Source organism: Pristis pectinata, chromosome 20 (assembly GCF_009764475.1).
Source record: "Pristis pectinata isolate sPriPec2 chromosome 20, sPriPec2.1.pri, whole genome shotgun sequence".
Taxonomy (NCBI): domain Eukaryota; kingdom Metazoa; phylum Chordata; class Chondrichthyes; order Rhinopristiformes; family Pristidae; genus Pristis; species Pristis pectinata.
The window spans coordinates 811,792-838,506 of NC_067424.1; the positions used below are offsets into that span (position 1 = coordinate 811,792).

Below are 26,715 nucleotides of genomic sequence, written 5' to 3' on the forward strand. Positions count from 1 at the left end.
GCAATGTGGAGGAGCAGAGTGATCTGGGGGTTCATATCCACAGCTCACTGAAAGTTGCCTCACAGGTGGATAGGGTAGTTAAGAAAGCTTATGGGATGTTAGCTTTCGTAAGTCGTGGGATCGAGTTTAAGAGCCGTAAAGTAATGATGCAACTTTACAAAACTCTGGTTAGACCACACTTAGAGTACTGTGTCCAGTTCTGGTTGCCTCATTATAGGAAGGATGTGGAGGCATTGGAGAGGGTGCAGAGGAGATCTACCAGGACGCTGCCTGGATTAGAGAGTATGGATTATGAGGAGGGACTAAAGGAGCTAGGGATTTACTCATTGGAGAGGAGGAGGATGAGGGGAGACATGATAGAGATGTACAAAATATTAAGAGGAATAGATAGTGGACAGCCAGCACCTCTTCCCCAGGGCACCAATGTTCAAAACGAGGACATAGCTTTAAGGTAATGGGTGGGAAGTTCAAGGGAGTTGTTAGAGGGAGGTTTTTCACCCAGAGAGTGGTTGGTGCATGGAATGCATTGCTTGGGGTGATGGTGGAGGCTGATATGTTGGTCAAGTTCAAGAGAGTGTTAGATAAGCATATGGAGGAATTTAAGATAGAGGGATATGTGAGAGGAAGGCATTAGTTAGTCTTGGGTGAGGTTTGAAGGTCGGCACAACATGGTGGGCCGAAGAGCCTCTAATGTGCTGTATTGTTCTATGGTTCAATGACATGGCACAGGCCTCGTTGAACTGTGCCTCCTGTGCCAAAAGGTTGAAATGGAATTTGAGGAGGAATCGGCACTTGGTTTGCGCTCAGCTGCTGAAGTTATTGATTTTGTTTTTAGCTGAAAGTTGCTGGCTGCAGCAAGTCTTGGTTCTGCTGGTTCCATAAATCCAAGCTGTACTTTCACATCAGACAACAGACAATGCTGGGAATACTCAGCAGGTCAGGCAGCATCTGTGGGAAGAGAAACAGTCAACGTTTCAGGTTGGAGACCCTTTGTCAGGCCCTTCTGTCTCCTGAAATGTTGCCTTGTACGCCTCTACTTCTATACCCCCTCTGTGGAAAAACTTACCCCTTAGTTCTCCTTTAAATTTCTCCCCTTGACAGAGTTGTGTTGAGGGTGGTCTTGGGCTGCAGAGAGATGCCGACCTGTTGGTGAACTGGGCTGAGAAATGGCAGATGGGGTTTGATCCTGATAAATGTGAGGTGGCGCAGTTTGGGAGCACTAATGAGGCTGGGACATACAGAGTGACTTCTGAGTACATCCAAAGACCCCTGGAGGTGGCAATGTAGGTAGATAACATGGTTAGAAAGACATGGGGTACTGGCCTTCATTAGTTGGGGCACTGAGTTCAGAAGTAGGGAGTTGTTCTAACTTTATAAAACCTTGGTCAGACCTCAGCTGGAGAACTACATGCAGTTCTGGTCACCATACTGTAGGAAGGATGGGGCAGTGCTGGAGAGGGAGCAGAGGAGATTCACCAGGATGGAGCAGCTCGGTTATGAGGAGGGACCGGAGAGGCTGAGTCTGTTCTCCCTGAAGCAGAGGAGGTGAAGCGGGCACATGACTGAGGTGTATAAAAGTTGAGGGGTATTGATAGGGGAGACTGCAGGAAACTTTTCCCCATATCAGAGGTAGGTAAAACTGGAGGACACAGGTTTAGGGTAAGGGGGAAGAGATGTAGAGGGGATGTGAGGGGGACCTCCTTCACCCAGAGAGTGAGTACCTGGAACACACTGCCGGAAAGAGAGGTGGAAGCAGAGTCACTGACAGCGTGTAAAAAGTGTCCAGATGAACACTTGAATCAATTGGGCATGGTAGGCTGTGGGGCAGGTGCTGGGTGATAAGGTAGCTGTGGAAAGGTGTCCACTGGTTGGTGTGGATGATGGGCCGAATGGTCTGTTTTCGTGCTGTGCGATTCTACGATTTTATGCTGACTCTGAACTCTTATTAACTCACTTTTAAACACCTGCTGATCAGATATTGTTTCCCCCCCAGCAGCTGCTCCCAATTGACCCCTCCCAGGTCCTGCCTTACACGCTTGAAATCCACCTTCCCCCGTTCAGGGCCCTAACTACAGGACTAACCTTGTCTTTTTCCCCGAAGGCCTTGAAGCTTACCAATCCATGGTCACTGTTCCCAGAGGGTTCATCCACAGATCCTTCAATCACTTGCCCACCCTCATTCCCTACCATAAGGGCAGGTGCAGCTCCCTAGTAGGGATCCCTATATACTGCTTCAGAAAACCCTCCTGAATACATCCCTACCCATCTAAACCCCCTGCACCAAGGCACTTGCAGCCCATATTGGGATAGATAAAATCCCCCACTACTACAACCCTGTTGGTTTTACATCCTGCTGTGAACTGCCTACATATCTGTTCTAATTCCCACTGACTATACTACAGTATAACCCCATCAAAGTGATCACCACTTTCTTGTTCCTATGTTCTCCCCATACTGACCGATCCCTCCAGGATGTCCTCCCTGAGCACTGCCGTAACACTCTCCCTGATCAGCAGTGGGACACCCCCTCCCCCTTTGTACCCTTCTCTGTCACACCTGAAGCTTCAATACCCCAGAGCACTGAGCTGCCAGTTCTGCCCTTCCCTCAGGCACTTCAGTAGTTGCCGGAACATCACCATCCCAGCTCCTCATCCACACTCTCAGCTCATCCAACCCAGCTGAGAGGCTCCTTGCATTAACCCCAGCGACCCTCTCATGCTGCCTGTCCTGTCTCTGCCTCTGAACTTGCCTGTTCTGTTGTCTACATATGAGTCAGCCTCCCCACCTTCTGCACTGTCGTTCTGCGTCCCACACCCTCCCTCAGAGGTTTAAACCCTCCTGAGTAACACCAGCAAACCTTGCTGCAAGAATATTGGTTCCCCCTCCAGTTCAGGTGCAACCTGCCCTCGTTGTAGGTCACCCCTGTCCTAGAAGACATCCTAGTGATCTAAATACCCAATGCCCTCCCCCCAGCTCTTTAACCACACATTTGTCTGCCCTATCTTCCTTATGTCTTCCCCTACTGGCATGTGGCACAGGGAGTATGCCTGAGATTACAACCCTAGAGGTCCTGCTTTTTAATTTTCTTCATAACTCCCTGAATTCTCTTTGCAGAACCTCATCTCTCTTTCTGTCCATGTTGTTAGTACCCTGACCTCTGGCTGCTCACCCTCTCAGAATGTCCTGCACCTGTTCAGACATCCTTGACCCAGGCACCAGGGACGTAACACACCATCTTGGAGTCTCACTCACAGCCACAGAAACACCTGTCTGTCCCCCATTTATCGAGTCCCCTTGCTTGATTGCTCATCTAGACTTTGTCCTTCCCTACAGTAGAGCCAGTCATAGTGCCACCGATCCAGATGCTGAGGCTTTCCTCTGATGTTGGGCCTTGTTCTCAGTGCAGGAAGCCACAGACCAATTAGTCAGAGTGGTGCAGAGAATTAAAGTGACAGGCATCAGGAGCCTGTTCTCTCTGGAGTGGAGTGGAGTGGAGTGGACTGAACAGAGAGCTCTGTGAAGTGATCACCTAATCTGCATTTGTTGAAGGGATCACATTGTGAGCACTGATTTCCCCCTCTCCCTCTCTCCCTCCCATGATGCCTGATCTTCTGAGTGTTTCCAGCATTTTCTGTTTTTATTTCAGATTTGTAATAGTTGCTTTGATTCTGCAGCTTGGGAATGTGGGGGGAGGAGGACGGATGAGTGGAATTGTTAAAGGCTCCAACAGGTTTAGTCATCGCTTACTTTACCTTAACTTCACAAATTGTCAGAGTGCAAGGGCCAGATGTGTAAGAGTACCTGTGGAAACTGCTCGCTAAAACCGGAGCTCCTGGGCTGCTGAGCTTCTGATTCAGCTCGTGATGTTGTAAGAATCTAAGCCACAGTAACCAGGCTCTCACAGGATCAAGGATTGTTCCCACTAGCTCGACAGAGATCTGTGTTGTGTCTGAAAAAAAATGTTAGATTGGCAAAACTCTGGATCTATCAGTTTCACTGGTGTAATGAGTAAATTGCTGAAAGGATTATTGGATTATGTTTGTCTTCACAGAGAAGGGACTAATAAAAATCACAGTAGGGTTGCTGGAAAAGTATCTCATCTACTTAATTACAGACATCTTCAGCCAGAAGTGCTGAGAGATGATCCATCTCAGCTTCTTCCTGAGATTTCCAGCATCAGAAGTCAATTTTAAGCCAATTTGATTCACTCCATGTGCAATCACGAAAATAGGCCAAGAACACTGGGTACAGAAAGGCTGTGGGCTCTGACAACACTCCAGCTGTAGTACTGAAGACCTGTGCACCACAAGTAGCTGCAGCACTGACTGAGCTGTTCCAGTCCAACACTGGTACCCATCCCAGTGCAAAACAATCCAAAGGTATGTCCTATCCACAAAGGAAACAGGACCAAACCAATCTGGCTAATTACCGTCCACTCTCAATCATCAGCAAATGATAGAAGGTATCATAAACAGCACCATAAAGTGGTACTTGGTCACCAATAACCTCCTTATGGATGCCCAGCTTGAGTCATGATGGGTCCACTTGGCTCCAGACCGCGATACAGCCTTGGTCCAAATGTGGACCACAGAGTGAATCCCAGAGGTGAGAGTAACTGTCATTAGGAATGTAAGAATTGGGATCTGCTATTCAACCAGATCATTCTTGAGCTGATTGTTAGCTTTCCTACCTGATTGCATAACCTGTGCTTTCTTCTTCAGTGCAGTAGTTTGTCATGTGGCAGTGAGGAAAACTGAAATCAGTGGATGACCTGGTACTTTGGGACCTGGGCTCTGCATGTTTGAGGTTAATTATCCCAGTCCCTGGGTGGTTCTCCTGGAGTTTCCCGGGAGTGTGTCCTCTGCCTAGTCACCTTCAGCTGCTTCATCAATAACCATCCTTCACCTGTGGAGTCAGAAGTACGAATGTTGACTGATTTGTGCAACATTCAATTCTGTTTGTAACTACTCTGCAAACTTGTTCGGTTTTCTACATGTGACTAAACAAGTTCAGGAATCATTTACCTTCTGTTTCTCTAACGCTGACTTTATTCTGGTGCTAGTCTAATTGACTTTAACCGGGAGATGGATGAGGTTGGTCAGTCACTTGAACACTGCAACTTGTTTCAAGCACTGATACTATCCCCTAGGCCAACTTATCCCAGTCTGCACTGTGATTCACAATGTGTGTGGATTTACTACAGTAGATGTTTGTTGTGACGCATGTATTTATCTTGCCTTTCAGAGCCATGTGAGCATCCAACTTCAGCTACACCGTAGAATCGAGACCCTCTGCCAATGAAATTGAGAAGTGGTTGTCCCAAAATGTCAAACGGTGTGCTTTCTGTCACCCTGTTCGTAATATTCCTCACACATTCCTCATGGAGCAGCAAGGAATTCATCAACTTTGCCATCAAGGATCGGGACTGGACGTTTAATCACATGGCAGTTCATAGTATAACAGGGAATGTTTATGTTGGTGCTGTCAATCGGATTTACAAACTCTCGAGCAACTTGACACTTTTGTTGTCACACAAAACTGGGCCAGAAGAGGACAACAAGTTGTGTTACCCTCCCCTGATTGTACAACCTTGTAATGAGCCCCTCACTCTGACCAACAATGTGAACAAGTTGCTGCTCATTGATTACTCTGACAATAGGTTACTGGCCTGTGGGAGTCTCTTTCAGGGAGTCTGCAAGCTCTTGCGATTGGATGATCTCTTTATCCTGGTTGAACCCTCCCATAAGAAGGAGCACTACCTATCCAGTGTTAACGAAACTGGCACCATGTATGGTGTCATTGTCTCATCAGAAGGCTCAGACAGCAAACTCTTCATTGGTACAGCAGTGGATGGCAAGCAAGACTACTTTCCAACAATTTCAAGTCGAAAGTTGCCACAGGACCCAGAGTCTTCAGCTATGTTTGATTATGTACTGCACAGTGATTTTGTGGCTTCGCTGATTAAAATCCCTTCAGATACCCTGGCCTTGGTGTCGCACTTTGATATATTCTACATCTATGGCTTTAGCAATGGAAATTTTGTATATTTCTTAACGGTGCAACCGGAAACGGAAGGAATTACCGGGTCAACCAGCGACCAGTTCTACACCTCCAGAATTGTGCGGTTGTGTAAGGAAGATGCCAAGTTCCATTCCTACGTCTCACTCCCTGTGGGTTGTGTAAAAGATGGGATCGAATACCGTCTCTTGCAGGCTGCCTATTTGTCTAAGCCAGGAAATGTGTTAGCAAAATCTTTGAACATTTCCACCACTGATGATGTTTTGTTCACTATATTCTCCAAGGGTCAGAAGCAGTATAAGCACCCACCAGCAGAGTCCGCACTCTGTGTATTTGTTGTGAAATTTATTAACCGTCAGATAAAGGAAAGACTGCAGTCCTGTTACCGTGGTGAAGGGAATCTGGAGCTGAACTGGTTGCTGGGAAAGGATGTCCACTGCACCCATGCGGTAGGTCACGTCAGCGTTCTCCCCACGCAGTAGGTCACGTCAGCGTTCTCCCCATGATGAGCCAAACCTTGCCTTAAAGTAACAATGAGGTGATCCCACAAGCAAAGAAAGGGGCATGAGAAGTCCTTGGCCAGTTGGATTAAAGAAAATGTTCTTCTCATTTGTGGAGGATGGCTGGAATGAACGTAGGACAGATTAGGGACAGAGGAGGAAACTTGTGCCTGCAGTCAGAGGAGGTAGGGGAGGAACTTAATGAATACTTTGCTTCAGTTTTCACCAGTGAGAGAGACCTTGACGTTTGTGAGGATAGCTTAAAACAGATTGATTTGCTAGAACATGTTGATGTGAGGAAAGAGGATGTGCTGGAACTTTTGAAAAACATTGGGATAGATGTCACTGGAGCCGGACGGGATATATCCCAGGATGCTACAGGAAGCAAGGGAAGAGATTTCTGAGCCCTTTGCGTTGATCTTTGCATCCTCACTGACCACAGGAGAAGTACCAGATGATTGGAGGGTGGCAAATATTGTTCCTTTGTTTAAGAAAGGGAGTAGGGATAACCCTGGGAATTGTAGATCAGTGAGTCTTTACTTCAGTGATGGGCAAATTGTTGGAAAAGATTCTCAGAGACAGGATTTATGGGCATTTGGAGAAGCATAGGCTGATCATGGATAGTCAGCATGGCTTTGTGAGGGGCAGGTCGTGCCTCACGAGCCTGATTGAATTCTTTGAGGATGAATTTTTTTTGCAAAAGGGGCGGCAAGGTAGCGTAGTGGTTAGCGCAACACTATTACAGCGCCAGCAATCGGGGTTCGATTCCCGTCGCTGTCTGTAAGGAGTTTGTACGATCTCCCATGTCTGCGTGGGTTTCCTCCAGGTGCTCCAGTTTTCTCCCCCTTCTAAAAGATGTACAGGTAGGTTAATTTGGGTTTAATATGGGCGGCGTGGACTTGTTAGGCCGAAAGGGCCTGTTACCATGCTGTAAATAAAATTTAAAAATGTTTTTAGAAATTTAAAAATGTGACAAAGCATGTTGATGAGGGTAGAGCAGTGGATGTGGTGTACATGGACTTTAGTAAGGCGTTTGATAAGGTTCCTCATGACAGGCTCATTCAGAAGGTCAGGAGGCATGGGATCCAGGGAAACTTCTCTGTGCGGATTCAGAGGGTGGTGGTAGATGGAGCATATTTTGCTTGGAGGTCGGTGACCAGTGGTGTTCCACAGGGATCTAATCTGGGACCCTTGCTCTTTGTGATTTTTATAAGTGTCTTGGATGAGGATGTGGAAGGGTGGGTTAGTAAGTTTACAGATGACATGAAGGTTGGTGGTGTTGTGGATAGTGTAGAAGGTTGTTGAGTGTTATAATGGGACATTGATAGGATACAAAGCTGGGCTGAGAAGTGGCAGATGGAGCTTAACCTGGAAAGTGTGATGCGATTCACTTTGGAAAGTTAAATGTGAAGGCAGAATACAGGGTTAATGGCAGGATTCTTAGCAGTGTGGAGGAACACAGGGATCTTGGGGTTCAAGTCCATAGATCACTCAAAGTTGCCGTGCAAGTTGATAGGGTTGTTAAGAAGGCGTATGGCATTTTGGCCTTCATTAGTCGGGGATTGAGTTCAAGATCCATGGGATAACGTTGCAGCTCTATAGAACTCTGGTTAGACCACACTTGGAGTATTGTATTCAGTTCTGGTCGCCTCACTATAGGAAGGATGTGTAAGCCTCCGAGAGGGTGCAGAGGAGATTTAGTGGGATGCTACCTGGATTGGAGAGCATGTCTTATGAGGATAGGTTGAGCGAGCTAGGGCTTTTCTCTTTGGAGAGAAGGAGGATGAGAGGTGACTTGATAGAGGTGTACAAGATGATAAGAGGCATAGATTGAGTGGACAGCCAGAGACTTTTTCCTAGGGTGGAAATGGCTAACATGAGGGGGCATAATTTTAAGGTGATTGGAGGAAAGTACAGGAGGGATAAGTATTTTTACACAGGGAGTGGTAGGTGTATGGAATGAGCTGCCGGGGTGCTGGTGGAGGCAGATACATTAGGGACATTTAAGAGACTCTTAGATATGCACATGGATGATGGGGAAATGGAGGGCTATGTGGGAGGGAAGGGTTAGGTTGATCTTAAGAGTAGGTTAAAAGGTTGGCTCAACATCGTGGGCTGAAGGGCCTGTACTGTGCTGTAATGTTCTATGTTCAGTATATGAAATTTCTATGAAACTTCCAAATAGTTGATGTTTATAGAGCACATTTCTCAGACTAGGGGTGTCCAAAAATTCAATAGATTTTGCCTTGTAGTCGCTGGTGGGACCTGAGGAAGCTGGAAGTTGAGTCCTTAGGTGGATGAGTTGTCCAACAAGGGAAACTTAATTAAGTTTGGCAACATGCTCTGGAGTGTAGACGAAAGAGAGGTGACCACTGAAATGTACCTGACTTTGAGAGGGATGGACAGGGAAGATACTGAGGGGCTGATTCCCTGGGAGGACAGGTCTAGGGGTTTGGGTCAAGGGGATGGCGATTTATGACTGAGATCAAGGGAAATTCCTTGCAGTTGTGAATGTCTGAATTTATGTTCCCAGAGGAAGGAAGGATGTTCCTTGAATATATTTGAAGCTGAGAAAGATTTTTTTGGAAACTGAGTGAATCGAGGGATGGTGGTTTCCAATGGGAAAGTGGACATGGAGGTCACCATGTTCTTATTGAATGGAGACACTTGAGAGAACTATGTGCCCCAGTCTTTCTTCTGCTTTCTGGATTCTTAAAAGGGTCTGCAAATTTGTGTACAGCAAGCTCCCACAAAGAGTGATGTGGTAATGATCCCAAATATTCTGTTTTTGGGATGTTAATTAAGGGGAAACCATTGGCCTAGATGCCATCTGTGGCACCATTACATAATAAATAGTCATTGCCTGGGTTAGGAAAGACATTAAGCTCATAGAGCATGTCCCTTAAAGAGATATTGGTGATGAAGTGGAGCAGTGTGGTTTCAGGTTTCAGGATTAAGGTGCACTGCATTGTATACGTGCAAGGAACAGAATGTTTTCATTCAGACTCAGCAGGGGACATTATTGGCAAGGCTATTGTCTGCATCCCTGCTGCAAATGGATGACTTGTTCTCAGCCTTCGGACATTTACGCTGCCGTGCCTGCCCAGAGTCAAATATGTTATTACTGATGTCACGTACAGGACCGTCTAGGCAAACAGGAGATCCACAAAGAATATTAGTGAACCTCTTGTGGTTTTATAACAGGCTACTGTTGTTGGTGCTGATTATTTTGACAAGTTTTTAATATTGATTTTGCATTCTCAACAACCCTCATCCCAAGGAGATTTGAAGTTTTATTCTTTGGATTAATTGTCCAGAAGTCCAGGATACTTGTCTAGTCGTTACCACCATGCTGTCATCCTAAATTCCTGATTCCTCTGATGTTTTGGATCGACTGAGTGAAGCAGGATATGTGCTTCATTGCAAATTTTCCTGCTAACCGTCAACAGCTCCTGCTGCTCCCAACATTGAGACACCCTCTTCCACAACAGTTTTCTGACACATCCCACTCTTAGCTTCTCTCAGTCCTTTCAATCCATCAGTCCTTTGATGGATTGAAACCAGGGGTAATGTTAGAAACAGGGGTTGATCAGACCAGTCCTGATGCAGGGTTTTGACCGGAAACATTGACAATTCTTTCTCCCCCCACAGATGCTGCTCAAGCTGCTCAGTTGCCCCAGCAGATTGTTTGTTGCTTCATATTCCGTATCTGCAATCTCTTGTGTCTCCCTAAAAAAAAAACAAAGTGGTCTCCCTTTTTGGACAGAGATGATGTACTTTTATCTCCGAGTCTGTGGTCTTTGGAACTCGCTTTCTCAAAGGGTGGTGGAAGCGGAGTTTTCTTAAGGCAGAACTAGACAGATATTTGAAAAGCAAAGAAGTGAAAAGTTAACCGGGATGTGCAGGAGTTGAGGTTATTGGACCAACTGTAACCTTATTAAAAGTCGGCATGCTCAGAGCCCAGTGACTTGCTCCTTTTCAAGTTCAAGTGTACATATTAAATGACTTTGTATATGGAGTTCAGCAAGGCCTTTGACAAGGTCCCTCATGGCAGGCTAGGTTGGATTGCATGGGTTCCAGGGGGAGATAATGGAGTTGGTTCATAATTGGCTCTGGTAGGAACCAGAGGGCGATGGTCGAGGGTTGTTTCTCGGACTGGAGGCCTGTGTCTAGTCATGTGCTACAGGGGTCAGTGCTGGGACCTTTGTTTGTAATTTATATAAACGATTTGGATGTGAATGTACAAGACATGGTTATAAGTTTGTGGATGATACTAAAATAGGTGGTGTTGTAGACAGTGTAGAAGTTTACGAAAAATGACGGGGGTCTTGATCAGCTGGGGATGTAGACTGAGGATTGGCAAATGGCTTTCAATCCAGATAAATGTGAGGTGATGCATTTTCAGAGATCAGACCAAGGTAGGACTTGTACAGTGAATGGTAGGGCCTTGGGGAGTGGCGTCACAGGTAGACAGGGTGGTGAAGAAGGTGTTTGGCACGCTGGCCTTCATCAGTCAGGGCACTGAGTATAGGAGTTGGGAAGTTATGTTGCAGTTACATAAGACGTTGGTGAGGTTGCATTTGGAGCACTGTGCACAGTTTTGGTCCCCCTGTTATAGGAAAGATGTTATTAAACTAGAAGGACTGCAGAAAAGATTTACTAGGATATTACCTGGACTTAGGGACCTGAGTTACAAGGAGAGGTTGTGTAGACTAGGACTTTATTCCCTGGAACGTAGGAGATTGAGGAGTGACCTGATAGAGGTGTATACAATCATGAGGGGCATAGACAGGGTGAAGGCACATCGTCTTTTTCCCAGGGAGGGGGAGCACAAAGCAAGAGGGCACAGATTTAAGATAAGAGATGAGAGAATTAGAAGGGACATCTGGGGTAACTTCTTCATGCAAAGGGTGGTGCGTATTCGGAATGTGCTGCCAGAAATAGTGGTTGAGAGGGGTACGTCAGCAATGTTTAAAAGCCATCTAGATAAGTACATGGATAGGAGAGGTTTAGAGGGCTATGGGCGAAATGCAGGCAGATGGGACGAGCTCGCTGGGCAACACAGTCGGCATGGACGAGTTGGGCTGAAGGGCCTGTTTCTGTGTTGTGTGACTTAAACTCAAGGTATCTGTTTGCATTTATTGGTCTGAGAGAGAAAGTGTTTGCAATCCTCAGCCACAGGCAACATGTGGAACAAATGCAATGATCTGAGGAGACAACAATCTCTAGATACAGCTGCAGAGCAGGGTGTCTCAAGCAGCTGGTCAGACCAGTATGCTGTTGGTGTTTGTGCACAGTGGATTCCTTTGAAACAATTAACTGTCCAGTGTTCTTTCTCTGGCTGGAGATTACTTGAAGCAGACCCAGGATACCTGTGTTCCCAATGTGAAATTTCACTCCATAAGGCAGTATACCACAGCCATGGTACTTCTGCTGAGGTACATCTCCAAAGCCATCTTGCTCCCAGTTTTTCAGAGGACTAGTGAAGACAAGTTTGCAAAGTATTTATTTGGTGCATTATTATGATCTATGATTGTGTTTGCTCTCTCCCAGCCGGTCCCAATCGATGATGATTTTTGTGGATTGGATATAAACCAGCCCCTTGGGGGCTCTGCACTTGTGGAAGGCATCACAGTTTTCACGGAAGATCGAGACCGGATGACTTCGGTGGCCTCCTACGTGTACAGCGATCACTCCGTGGCTTTCGTAGGAACTAAAAGTGGGAAACTTAAAAAGGTAAAAGAGTTCCATTGTCGGAAGTGTGGCCACAGACTGGCCAAGAATAGACAAAAGTGCTCAAATTTAAGAGAAAAATATTTTTTAAAATTTGAGTTGGTTAGGATATTCAACATTTGTCTATTGGGATGTGCTGAGTGATCAAAGTAAACTTTAATATTCATTGGTATGTTTCAGCTTAAGTCCTGATCAATTAGGGAAGAGTGCACGGTTTTAGTAACTCTACCCTGGTTTAAGGATCGAGTATATAATGACCAGGCTCAGCGGTTGGATAGTGTGATGAAAATTTATTTCATAATTGTCCACGGCTGAAACACTCACTCGTGCATCTCTCTTCCCAAATGCTGCCTGATCTGAGTATTGACAACACATTCTAGCTTTGCTTCAGTAGAGAAGAACTTGTCCTGCACTGCCAGTCTGAATCATTGTTGTTTGAATACCTTGGAAGTCTGGTGAATCCTGTTAATCCAGAAGGACTGGGAGAGGATTCTGACTTTCCAGCAGAGTACTTCTGTGGTGGTTCTCTTGAATTTTCATGCAACTATCCATTGTGAAATATTGACGATTACAGAGTCTTTACAAGGGCTATAAATTTTCACACAGTTGTACAGATGTGTCCCAAGTAAAGGGGGTCTCCTAAACTGCATTTGAGCAGGATGTGTGTGAATATGAATGAGTAAAAGCATGCTTAGTATGATAATGGGCGCATATCGTTAGTGGGGCCTGAGTGTGGGGCTTCTATCGACCTTATATGCTGGTTGAATGCTTCACATGTTCTCCTGGACCACTGTGAAGAGAGAGACAGGATGTAAACTTGGAGCATACAAACATTTCCATCCTGGATCCGTGATTCTATTCCATTCAAGTCTTACGGAAAAATCCAAGCAGGAAAATGCATTCCAGCAACAAAAAATGAGTCGTAGTCACTGAAACAGGCCCTTCGGCCCACAGAGTCTGCACTGTACATCGAGAACACACTTACACTAATTCTATTTTATTCTCCCCACATTCCCATCAACTCTGGCACTCAGCCACACACTACAGGAAGGATGTGGGAGCGTCAGAAGAGGTTCACCAGGATGTTGCCTGGAATGGAGAGCTGTAGATAGAAGGAGAGTTTGGATAGGCTGGGTTTATTCTCACTGGAACGTGGGAGGCTGAGGGGTGACCTTACAGAGGTTTATAAAATCATGAAGGGCATAGCTAGAGTGTACAGTCAGTCTCTTTCCCAGGGTAGGGGAGTCTAAAACTGGAGAGCTGAGGGTTAAGGTGAGAGGGGAAAGATTTGAAGGAGATCTGAGGGACAGGTTTTCCACAGGGGGGGTGGTGGTTACCTGGAATAAGCTGCCAGACGAGATGGTAGAGGCAGAGAGAATTGCAGCAGACATTTGGGCAGGTACACGAATAGGAAAGGTTTAGCTAGATACAGACTAATGCAGGCAAATGGAACCAATGTAGATGGGCATCTCAGTGGCCGTGGATTAGTGGAGCTGAAGATCCATTTCCATTCTATGACAAGAGGTAACTTACAGTGGCTAATTAACCTACAAACCCACACTTTGGGATATAGGAGGAAACCAGAGCACCTGGGAGAAACCACATAGTTATTGGGAGAATGTACAAACTCCACACAGATGGTGCCCTAGGCCCACCCGTCCTGGGCAAGCTTAAGATCAAAGGAGATTTGGAATTATTTAGAAGGTGACAGAACTAAGATAAAGGTGAAAAATTTTACCTCGAGATGCTGATTACTTTGACTTCCAACACCATCACTTCGTCTTTTCACTACCTGGTTGTACACCTGTTCCAGTCAGCACCAGTTGGTTCATCCAGTAAGGATGACATCTCCAGCTTCTGTAAGGTGTGCTGGTCACGTGAAGTTTGTTCAAACTGTGAAGTAATTGTAAGGGCTGAGTGCTGAGGAGGATATTTTGTTACAGGGTGGTTTGAGTAACTAAGAGGAAGGGCTCTGGGGGGCAGTGGGATTTGGATTGGGATTCCTGCACAGTTCCCGGGAGGGAGCAGAACTGTGATCTGTTTGGTGTTGATTCAGGACAGAGACAGACGGGAGCATTTGGGCTGTCCATCAGCGATCTTGCCTGGGTCCAATGAGATATTGTTCCCTTCTGCACGTAGCTTATCCTAACCAATAGTTCTTCATTCAGGTAGTGAGGATGGATTTTATGCAGTTAGGATAAAGTGTGTCAGGAAAACCTCCACAGTATGGAGATGAGCTAAAATATGTTGAGTAAAAGTTTTAGTTGTTTAAAGTGCTGATCTTTTTCTTTGTGATGGAACTTGTCCTTCCAGATAACCCTCACATCAGGTCCATCAATCAAAATTACAACTTGTAAATGATGTTGCATTCCAATATTTCATTGCATTATGATCTTAGGCCCACTTGTTAACTTCACGGTATGTGGACATTACTGGCAAGGCCAGCATTTATTGCCCATCCCCTAATTGTCCTTGATGTGGTGGCAAATTGCCATCTTGAATCACCTGCAGTCTTTCTGGTGAAGGTGCTCCCACAATGCTGTTGGGGAGTTTAAGGGTTTGGACCCAGTGACGATGAAGGATCGACAATATATTTCTGTCTGGGCAGTGTGACACTCGGATAGGAATCTGCAGGAGATGATATTTGCACAGCCTGCTGCCCCAGTCCTTGGTCATAGAGGTCATGCATTTGGGAGGTGCTATTGGAGTTGCCTTGGCCTGCAATGTATTTTGTATATAACGCACACTGTCAACACTGTATGCCAGTGGTGGAGGGAATGAATGTTTAAGGAGGTCGACAGTGTGCCAGTTAACCAGTTGTTTTGTCCTGGATGGTGTTGACCTTCTTGAGTGTTGGTGAGGCTTCACATCCAGGCCAGCGGACAGTAGGCCATCACTTTCTGACCTGAGCTTTGCAGATGATGGAAGGACCTTGTGGTGTTAGAAGTGAGTGACTTACTGTAGGCCACCTGACATCTAACCTCTTGTTTCTACATATTTTCATGGTTGGATCTATACTGCTTTTGGTCTTTTGACCCCATGATTTTGGTATAACCTGGTAATTGTAACATCTTTAGATGCCAGTGCTACTCTCCACTTATCAGCTCACACTGAAACGTCTAGGCCTTTCCACATGCAGGCATGGACAGTGTCATTTCCTGAGGAATTACTAATGGGCTGGAACATTGTGCAATCATCCATGTACATCCCCACCTCTGATTCATGAGGAAAGAAAGCTGACTGATGAAGCAGCTGAAGATGGTTGGGCCTGAGGAACTCCTGCGGTGATGTCTGAGACTGAAATGGTTGACAATGGAGGCACGAGAGACGGCAGACACTGGAATCTGGAGCAACACACGACCTGCTGAAGGAACTCAGTGTGTCGAGCAGCATCTGTGGGGGAAAGAAATCGTTGATGTTTCAGTCCTAACCCTGCATCAGGACACTTCAGGTCTGAAAACCACGGCCACCTTCCTTTGTGCAAGTTGTGACTTCAACTACTGGGGTGATTTTGTTTCCCTTTTCCCCATGATGCCCACTTGCTTCACTGTCACCAGGCTCCTTGATGCCACTTGGTTAGACGTTGCCATGGTATCACCTCACCTCTGTGGACCAAAGCTCTCATGAGAGCTGGAGCCGAGTGGTCCTGGCAAGATTCCAAACCAAGCATTGGTAGTGGTGATGGCTGAGTCAGGGCCACATGATAGTTGATCAGTGGACTTCCCATCAGGTTACTGGCAGGAGATGCGAATTGTCCCCATCAGCCAACTGCAGAAATGTGACCTTCAGCCTTGGGTTGTTGTATCCTTGACTTGCAAATACATTGGCCCCTTGGTCAGCATTGAAATGGTGGGCTGAATGGCCTGTTTCCATGCTGTATGACTGACTTTAAATGTCCTGTTGTTGAGTAGCCTGGAGTGGGATCTCTGCTGTCATGACAGTTTCTCCTGCTCTCCTGCATTTCCACACCGGGGAAGGAGTCATGTGAAAAGAGCTTCAGAGGTCTGGCCTGTAGTTATCCACCTAGCTGAAATCAGAGGCTGCACAGTCGGACAGGACCTGAATGTTTCCACGTGGAGCTGGAAGTGACGCGTGACCTTTCAGCACCCAGTGACGATTTGCCTTTGCTTTCCAGAGATTAGAGTCCTTTGGTTGAATGTTTGCAGGGTATCGATTTATTGGCCTTATGTTCACTTTAAGCAGATATTGACGATATTGCCGGCATGAACAGAGCTGATCACATTCACTGAGCAGAGTCTGTCACTCCACTGTGAACTGCCCAATGCTTGGGCGAGTATTTTAAATTGGTAAATTGGTTTGTTATTGTCACATGTACTGAGGTTCAGGGAAAAACTTTGTTTTGCATGACATCCATACAGATCATTTCATTACAACAGTGCATTGAGGTAGTACAAAGGGAAAACAATAACAGAATGTAGGCAGGCTTGGTAGTGTAGTGGTTAGCTTAACACTATTACAGTGCAGGTGACCTGGGTTCAATTCCGGCCACTGTGTGTAAGGAGTTTGTACATTCTCCCCGTGTCTGCGTGGGTTTCCTCTGGGTGCTCCGGTTTCCTCCCATGTTCCAAAGACGTACGGGTTAGGAAGTTGTGGGCATGCTATGTTGGTGCCGGAGATGTGGTGACACTTGCCGGCTATCCCCAGAACATTCTATGCAAAGATGCATTTCACTGTGTGTTTCGATGTACATGTGACTAATAAAGATATCTTACAGTTACAGAGTGCAGTGCAGGTAGATAATAAGGTGCAAGGTCATAATAAGGTAGATTGTGAGGTCAAGAGTCTATCATATCGTACTAGGGGACTGTTCAATAGTCTTATAACAGTGGGATAGAAGCTGTCCTTGAGCCTGGTGGTACGCGCTTTCAGGCTTTTGTATCTTCTGCCCGATGGGAGGGGGAAGAAGAGGCAATGTCCAGGGTCGGTGGGGTCTTTGTTTATGTTGGCTGCTTTACCGAGGCAGTGAAAAGTGTGGACAGATTACGTGGAGAGGAGGCTGGAAATGTTCTGCAAAGTGGTGTCCTCTCTGCCAGCTGATGTCTTTATCCAGTTAGCCACTGTACCCTTGGGACTTCTCAAAGTGGTTCATGTGCAGAGAACTGCCATGATTCAGTTACATTAGGAAATAAAGCAACCAAATCAGATCAGATACAATTTCTTTATTAGTCACATGTACATCGAAACACACAGTGAAATGTATCTTTTGCGTAGAGTGTTCTGGGGGCAGCCCGCAAGTGTTGCCACGCTTCCAGCGCCAACGTAGCATGCCCACAACTTCCTAACCCGTACATCTGTGGAATGTGGGAGGAAACCGGAGCACCCAGAGGAAACCCATGCAGACACGGGGAGAACGTACAAACTCCTTACAGACAGTGGTGGGAATTGAACTTGGGTCACTGGTGCTGTAATAGCATTACGCTAGCCGCTACACTACTGTGCCTGCTCTCAGAACTCGGTCAAGTAAAAACCAATGGAAAGTAAACACTGGCCAGAGAACACAAGAAAGTGTCTCTATTTTCTATGAAAATATTTGTTATAAAGTTTTGAATGAGGTAACCTTACTGAAACGTATGAAGTTTGAGAGGGCTCAGCTGTGTAGCGCAGGAGAGGGAGGATGTTCCCCAGGCCAAGGAGCCGAGAGTGATTGGGTCACAGTCTCACAGCAAGGGGAGGCTGTGTAGGACTGAGATCAGGATAGGATTCTTCCCTCAGGGAGATAAATCATTGGAATTCTCTGTCCCGGAGAGGAATGGTGCTCAATCACCATGTTCATTTGATACTGAAGTTGATAAATGTTGGAGCAATGAGAGCTAAAAGAGTGTTGGTGTAGGTCAACCATGTTCTCATTCGCCACCCTGCACACTGATCCTTACTGACTTGACATCGGAGGCAGTGTAAACTGAGGGTAGGACTGGGGAACTGGGAGAGGGCCACCATTCTCCCCCCTCCTGTCCTCACCACCATTTTATCTTACCCTTCAGGTTCCAAAAAGCTTCCTTCACTAAGGTGCAGGGGTCTGATCCAACTGGTACTACCACTGTGCCTGGCATGCCGTTGTATGGACCTAATAAGAGATGAGGCCAGTGCAAAGATTCAGGAACAGGGTCCCTTTAGCGCATACCACATGTTGATGTAGGCAGCACTGGCTGGAGTGCCCTGTCCATGAGGGAGCGAATGATGGATAAATTGTCACACAAAGTGTTGACAACTTGCTTGTTAAAAGATGCCTTGCGGTATCATCCAGGATTGTGTTAGTTGGTGGGGACTAATGATGTCACCTTGCTATCTATGTTATGTGAAGTATTGAGGCACTTTTACAATCAGCTTCATGTAAATTTATTTTTAATGTCCTGTTTTATCAGGTTTTCAAAGGTAAATCCCTGATGAAACAGATTTATTGTTTTTAACCTAAATGTTTGTCCTGTTGTCGAGACTTGCCTGTTTTGTCAAGTTTATTGTTGTTATGGGCATATACACCAGGGTATAAATGCCATGAAAAGTAGCTTTTTGCAGCAGCACAATACATTACAGGACGAGGACAAACTTAAGTTAACATACATGATACATGGAGAACGTGTGGAATGCCAGTGAGATCTGTGGTGAGGAACATGTTGTGATTTAAGTTTCCCTCTGCCTCTTGCAGATTGGATCAGACTGGAAGTCCACACTAGTCCATTGTAAAACAACCGTGACCTCACCAGTCATTTATGTTGGATCTTGTTGGTCAATCTGTTTCCTTCCAGCAGCTTCCATTAATATTGTAACAATGCAAATCAGTGCCAAGCAACACTGAATCTATCGTCTATGTTCATATGCTTAGCGGTAAATAGTCAACTAAACTGACACTAACCGTCATCTGAGTACGCACCTCCTTCCCACTGCCTGCCACAAAGTTACAAGTAGACCTCTCTGATACTGTGCAGCAGTTTAGGGTCATCACTACAGAGCCATAGAGTTACACAACACAGAAACAGGCCTTTCAACCCAACCTGTCCCTGCTGACCAAGGTACCTCCCCGATCTAGTCCCATTTACCCACATCCCTCTCAACCATTCCTATCCAAGTACCTGTCCCAATGTCTTTTAAACATTGTAAATGTACACACCTCTACCGCTTCCTCTGGCAGCTTGTTCCACACACCCACCCACTGTGGTGGGGGGGGGAAAACTGATCATTTAGGTCCCCTTTAGATCTTTCCCCTCCCACCTTAAACCTATGCCTTCCAGTATTAGACTCCCCTACCCTGGGAAAAAGACGGTGAATATTCATCTTGCATGAGCCCTGATGCAGGGTTTCAACCTGAACCGTCGACAATTCCTTTCCTCCCACAGATGCTGCTCGACCCGCTGAGTTTCTCCAGCAGATGGTTTGTTGTTCCAGATTAAAGCATCTGCTGTCTCTTGTGTCTTCACCTTATGTGTGCCCCTCATGCTTTTATAAACCTCTATAAAGTCAGCTCTCAGCCTCCTACGCTCAAAGGAAAAAAAGCTCCAGCCTATCCAGTTACTCCTTATAACTCAAGCCCTCCAGCCCCCATAATATGAATCTTCTCTGCACCCTTTCCACTTTAATGACAACCTTCCTATAACTAGGTGACCACAACTGCACACAATACTCTAAGTGTGGTCTCACCAATGCCTTGTACAGTTGTTACATGAAACCCAACTCTTGTACTCAATCTCCTGATCGATGAATGCAAGTGTGCCATGTGCCTTCACCACCACTCTGTCTACCTATCCCATCACTTTCAGGGAACCATGTACTTGTACCCTTGGGTCGCTCTGTTCCACAACACTCCTGGGCCCTGCCATTTACTGTGTAAGTCCTTCCCTGGCTTAACTTTCCAGAATATATCATGTCACGCTTGCCCGAGTTAAACTCCATCTGCCATTCCTTGGCCCACTTTCCCAGTTGACCCAGATCCTGTTGTAACCTTAAACAACCTCCTTCACTGTCCACTACACCACCAATTTTAGCATCATCCACAAATTTACTAATCCTGCCACCTATATCAACAATTTGGATGAGAAACAACAGTGGACCCAGCACCGATCCCTGTGGCACACTGCTGGTCACAGGTCTCCAATCTGAAAAACAACCCTCCACTACCTCCCTCTGACTCCTACCACCAAGACAGTTTTGTATCCAATCAGCTACCTCACCCTGGATCCCATATGACCTCACCTTCTGGACCAGCCACCATGAGAGACTTTGTCAAGGGCCTTGCTAAAGTGTAAGGTGGGTATATTGGAGCAAGCTGCCAGAGGAAGCAGTTCAGGCAGGTATATTACAATATTTAAAAGACATTTGGACAGGATCATAGATAGGAAACGTTAAGAGAGATATGGGCCAAACACAGGCAAATGGGACCTGCTTAGATGGGCATTTTGGTTGGCATAGACCAGTTGAGCTGAAGGGCCCGTTTCTGTACTGTATTAACTCAATGACTCTTTGGAAATGGAATTGATTTATTATTGTCACGTACCGAGGTACTGTGAAAAACTTCTGTTGCATAACGCTCATACAGATTGATTCATTACACAGTGCATTGAAGTAGTACAAGGTAAAACAAAAACAGAATGCAGAATAAAGTGTCACAACAACATAGAAAGTGCAGTGCAGGTAGACAATGAGGTGTAAGGTCATAACAAGGTCGATTGTGAGGTCAAGAGTTCATCTTATCGTATAAGGAAACTGTTCAATAGTCATAACAGTGGGATAGAAGCTGTCCTTGAGCCTGGTGGTACGTGCTTTCAGGCTTTTGTATCTTCTGCCCGATGGGAGGGGGAAGAAGAGAGAATGTACGGGGTGATTATGTCGGCTGCTTTATCGAGGCAGCGAGAAGTGTAGACAGAGTCCATGGAGGGAAGGCTGGTTTCCATGATCTGCTGGGCTGTGTCTCTGCAGTTTCTTGCAATCCCAGGCAGAGCAGTTGCCGTACATGATGCATCCAGATAGGATGCTTTCTATGGTGCATCATTAAGAAATGGTGATTGTCAAAGGGAACATGCCAAATTTGTTTAGCCTCCTGAGGAAACAGGCACTGGTGAGCTTTCTTGGCCATGGTGTCTACATGGTTGGATCAGGACAAGCTATTGGTGATGTTTATACCTAGGAATTTGATGGTCTCAACCCTCTTGACCTCATCACCGTTACTATAGATAAGAGCATGTACACTGGCCCCTTCCTGAAGTCAACGACCAGCTCTTTTGTTTTGCTGATATTGAGTTAAGCTATTAGTTGAACTATTATTGCAGGTACAAAAAACATAGAACAGAACAGCACAGAAAAAGGCCCTATGGCCCATGATGTTGTGCTGAACTAATTAAACTAATCTCTTCTGCCTGGTCCATATCCCTCCATTCCCTGTGCATTCATGGGCCTATCTAAGAGCCTCTTAAATACCACTATCATATCTGCCTCCACCACTACCCCTGGCAGTGCATTCCAGGTGCACACACTGTGTGTGTGTGTGTGTGTGTGTGTGTGTGTTTTAAAAAAAAAGCATCCTGCACATCTCCTTTGAACTTGCCCCCCTCACCTTAAATGCGTGCTCTCTAATATTAGACATACTAACCTATTTTGTGTGTTGTCTATCAGATGGTGTCCAACATTTCTTTGACTGAGTTACCATTCTATTCTGAACTTTCAACTCTTCCATTCCAACCATCACTTGAAACAACTTGATCCTGAGGCAAATCATCGCAAAGATTTCCAGAAATTTTCAATGTAAAAAAAAATTCAGTTCCTTGAATCCGTGTAACATTCCTACTTTGTGTTTCAGTTTTTGTAAATTCAGCCACACCTTGACTTTCTGACGTCACTCCTCATTTTATTGCCACCTTGCTGTGTTTGTCTTGTGGTCAAGGTGTCCAGAGGTCAGCATAACTAATTGAATTGTGGTGGGTTTGAAAGGTTCTTGTGATCTAACTGTCACAGCATTGCTGTAATAATTCGGCTCTCTGAAATGTCAGGCACTGGGCATCAGACAATTTGTGCACAGCTCTTTTGTGTCTGTGTTTCAAACTGAATTGGACATTTATCTTCTACCCCAGTGGAAGTTGTCAGCTATCATTTTCATGTCAGAAATATCGCATCTTTCTTTTTAGTTAATGGAAGCACAGATTGTTTCTCTCCATAAAACCTTGTTAGATCCTCTATCTAGTCCGTCTGTGGTTCCGTCATTTCATGCTATGTTCTTTTTACAAAATGCCAAAACAATTTTCAAACAAAAATTTGCAAGATGTGAATGATGGTTTGAGAATAAACCTATAAACATGCAGTGTTGTACAGTGACTGTTAAATAGTAAATGAGCTAACCAGGTTTTCACTGAGTACATCAGTGCACGAGTTACAATCTACTCTGTAACCTTATTCTGTCCATTTTTAGCATCTTCTGATTTATTCTAATTGGACATCAACTGTTGCCATTCCATCCCAGTCTTCTCTCCCTCAACACTTTATCATCTCCCCATAATTTGCTGCTAATTACATAATTAGTCACGGGCAGGTACATGGATAGGAACGGTTTAGAGGGATATGGGTCAAATGGGAATAGCTCAGGAAGAGATACCTTGGTCAGCATGGACCAGTTGGGCCAAAGGGCTTGTTTACGTGCTGTATGAATTTATGATTCATCTATTTGTACAGCACAGAAATGGCCCTTTAGCTCATCACGTACATGCTGACCTTTTTGCCCATCTAGATTAATCCCATTTGCCCACATTAGATTTGTGTCCTTCTATTTAAGGCCTGTCTAAATGCGTCTTACATGTAGTGACTGTATCTGATTCCACCTCCTCCTCTGGCAGTGAGTTCCACATGTTCACCACCCTTTGTGTGGGGAAAAAACTTCCCCCCACGTCCCCCTTAAAACTCCTTGCTCTCACCATAAACCTGTGCCATCATCACAGAATCGTAAGGCAGGGAATCGAGCCCTTTCGACCCTCCTCGTCTGTGCGACTGGGATGCCGATCTACACAAATCCCATATGCCCGCATCATTAGGCACGTTATTTCTCTACTCTTTTCTTGCCCCGGTACCCGTCCAAATCTCCTTTAAACGTGTAATTGTCTGCCTCCACCACCACCCTGTGTGTGAAAAATTTACCCCTCAGATCTGCATTAAATTTCTCCCCTCTCACCTGAAACTGTACCTTCTAGTTCTGGGGTCCCTGGGGGAAAAATACTATCTACTCTATCTATGCCCGTCATAACTTTATAAACCTCCATAAGGTGTGCCTTGGGTCAGTGCTGGACCCTTTGCTGTTTGTCATCTATATCAATGAACTGGATAATAATGTACGAGGTGTGGTTAGTAAGTTTGCAGATGACACTGAAATAGGTGGTGTTGTGGACAGTGAAGATGGTTATCAGCATTTACAAGGGGGTTAGCTGGGTAAGTGGGTTGAGGAATGGCAAATGGAGTTTAATTCTGATAGGTGTGAGGTATTGCATTTTGGAAAGTCAAATCCAGGTAGGGCTTTCACAGTGAACGGTAGAGCACTGGGGAATGTTGTAGAACACGGACCTTGGAGTACAAGTACACGGTTCATTGAAAGTGGAGTCACAAGTAGACAGAGTGGTGGAGAATGCTTTTGGCATTCTGGCCTTCATCAGCCAGGGCATTGAGTATAGAAGCTGGGAGGTGATGGTTTTGATTATTCTTCCTTCTTTACTGATGGCATTTTTGTTGCTTTAGTGCAATACAGTGCTGCGTTCTCTCTGTATCATACTCGTGTCCTTTCTACAGCTCTGATCCTATTCAAGGAAAGTCTTCTCAGCTAATCACAACTGGAATTGGTAAATTGGTTTATTATTATCACATGTACTGCGATACAGTGAAAAATATGTCTGCAAGTACCCCAGCCAGCTGATCTATGCAGTATCTAAGGACATGGCCAGGGACACCATCTGGGCCAGATGCTTTCTGCGGGTCACTTTCCAGAAGATTGATCTTACGTCTACAACGGGAGGGGGGAGAAGAGAGCGTGTTGGGTGGGTGGGGTCTTTGATTATGCTGGCTGCTTTTCTGAGGCAGCGAGAGGTGTACAGGACACTGGTGAGGGTGCACTTGGAGTACTCTGTTGCCAGGACCTGAGGAACTGAGTTATAGGAGAGGTTGGACAGGCTAGGACTTCATTTATTGGAGTGTAGGAGACTGAGGGGTGACTTTATAGAGGTGAGATAGATCGGCTGGTTGAGTGATGTCGCAACAACCTCGTACTCAACATCAGCAAGGCCAAGGAACTGATTGTGGACTTCAGGAAGGGGAAGTTGGGAGAACACACACCTGTCCTCATTGAGGGGTCAGCGGTGGAAAGAGTGAGCAGCTTTAAGTTCATGAACATCAATATCTCGGAGGATCTATCTTGGGCACAACCTGTTGATGCAATCATGAAGGAGGCACACAAACAGCTCTACTTCATTAGGAGTTTGAAGACTCTTGCAAATTTCTACAGATATAGAGTGGAGAGCATTCTGACTGTTTGCATCACCACCTGGTACGGATTGAAAGAGGCTGCAGAGGGTTGTAGACTCAGCCAACTCCATCACAGGCACAACTCTCCCCGTCATCGAGAATATCTTCAAGAGGTGCTGCCTCAAGAAGACAGCATCCATCACTAAGGACCGTCACCATCTGGGGCATGCCCTCTTCTCCGTACCAACATCGGGGAGGAGGTACAGGAGCCTGAAGACTCACACTCAATGATTGAGGAACAGCTTCTTCCCCTCTGCCATCAGATTTCTGAACGGTCCATGAACGCTACCTTGTTATTCCTTTTTTGCACTATTTATTTATTTTTGTAACTTATAGTAACTTTTATGTCTTCATGTCTTGCACTGTACTGCTGCCACAAAACAGCAAATTTCACGACATATGTCAGTGATGATAAACCTTATTCTGATTCTGTGTATAAAATCATGAGGGGCATAGATGGGGGTGAATGTTCAGTCTTTTTTCCCGGGTTGGGGAATTAAGAACTAGAGGGCACAGGTTTAAGGTGAGAGGGGAAAGATTTAATAGGAACCTGAGGGGTAAGTTTTTTACATAAGGAGTGGTATGTATGTGGAATGAGCTGCCAGAGGAAGTGGTTGAGACAGGTACAATAACAAATTTTAAAATACAGTTGGGCAGGTACATGGACCGGAAAGGTTTCGAATGTCATGGGCCAAATGCTGGAAAATGGGGCTGGCTTGGATGGGGCATCTTGGTCAGCATGCACCAGTTGGGCTGAAGGGCCTGTTTCTCTGCTCTGTAAGTCTGACTCTGTTGCCCCTCAGCCTCCTCCATTCCCGTGAGAACAAACCCAGCCTATCCAATCTCTCATAGAACATAGAACGTTACAACACAGTGCAGGCCCTTTGGCCCACAATGTTGTGCCGACATTTTATCCTGCTCTAAGATCTAAAATTCTGCTCTCCTTATAACTTCAACTCTCCATAGAACCATAGAAAACTACAGCACAGAAAACAGGCCATTCGGCCCTTCTAGTCTGTGCCGAAACATTATTCTGCTAGTCCCATTTACCAGCCCATAGCCCTCCAGACTTCTCTCATCCATGTATTCATCCAATTTACTCTTAAGAGCGAGCCCGCATTTACCACATCAGATGGCAGCCTCAGATCTCCATCCCAGGCAACCTCCTGCACACTCTCTGTTGCTGCCACATCCCTCCTGTCATGTGGCAACAGAACAGTACACAGTATTCCAAGGTCTAACCAATGTTTTCTTCTCTGATCTCGTCCTTGACATCCTTGATATCCTTCCAGATTTGGCCTCGAGGTAGCTTCTTGCACATTGATGCTGGTTCTTCTACACACATCATCTGTCAAATATTTCATGATGTTCCACTTTCATCAAATAATTCCACATTAAACCTTTGCAAGGAGGTACACAAATATGCAGCAGTGATGCAAAAGGACAAAACTGTGGCTTCACTCCATGTGAGAGATTGCTCCATAACAGAGTGAAATGTTGCAAAGTCGAGAGGAAGTCGGTTGTAGAGAATCTTTCCCTTGCATTCTTTATTTTGTCACATACCCTGGACCAGTCCTTCATTTGTTGCTGAGCTGCTGACACTGCAAGATCTGGACAACAATATCTTAGAAGTCCATATTGCCCCCATGGTCTCTCTTAAACTGACCAAGGGCAACTTGAGTCCATGGGTTAAAAGACAGCACAGAAAATGAGTGGATGTCTGGGTGGGGTAAGTCTTACTTGTTGGGCAAAAGAATAAACAAGGTTTCTAATGTTGATAGTGGACTTTCATCCTTGGATCAGGCAGTCATGAGGCCTGGTGATTTGAGTCTTCCCTAATTGGACAGGGAGTAGAATGGAACAGTGTCATTATTCATTCTGATTTTTAAAATTAATTTTATAAACAGATCAAATTATACCAGATCTTGAAATTGGTTTAAATTTTGGCAAGTTGGCTCAAAGA

At 45.5% G+C, this 26,715-nt stretch overlaps 1 protein-coding gene across 3 annotated transcripts in view; it reads left to right on the forward strand.

The window, feature by feature from the left end:
• LOC127580813 (plexin-A2-like) overlaps positions 1-26,715 on the forward strand; it is a 470,755-nt gene that overhangs the window by 69,065 nt on the left and 374,975 nt on the right. For all 3 annotated transcript variants that reach the window (XM_052034725.1, XM_052034726.1, XM_052034724.1), the window contains exons 2-3: positions 5,245-6,467; positions 12,072-12,254. In XM_052034725.1, coding sequence (XP_051890685.1) covers positions 5,298-6,467; positions 12,072-12,254 — 1,353 coding nt within the window. In that variant the 5' untranslated portion in view covers positions 5,245-5,297. The remainder of the gene's footprint in view (positions 1-5,244; positions 6,468-12,071; positions 12,255-26,715) is intronic.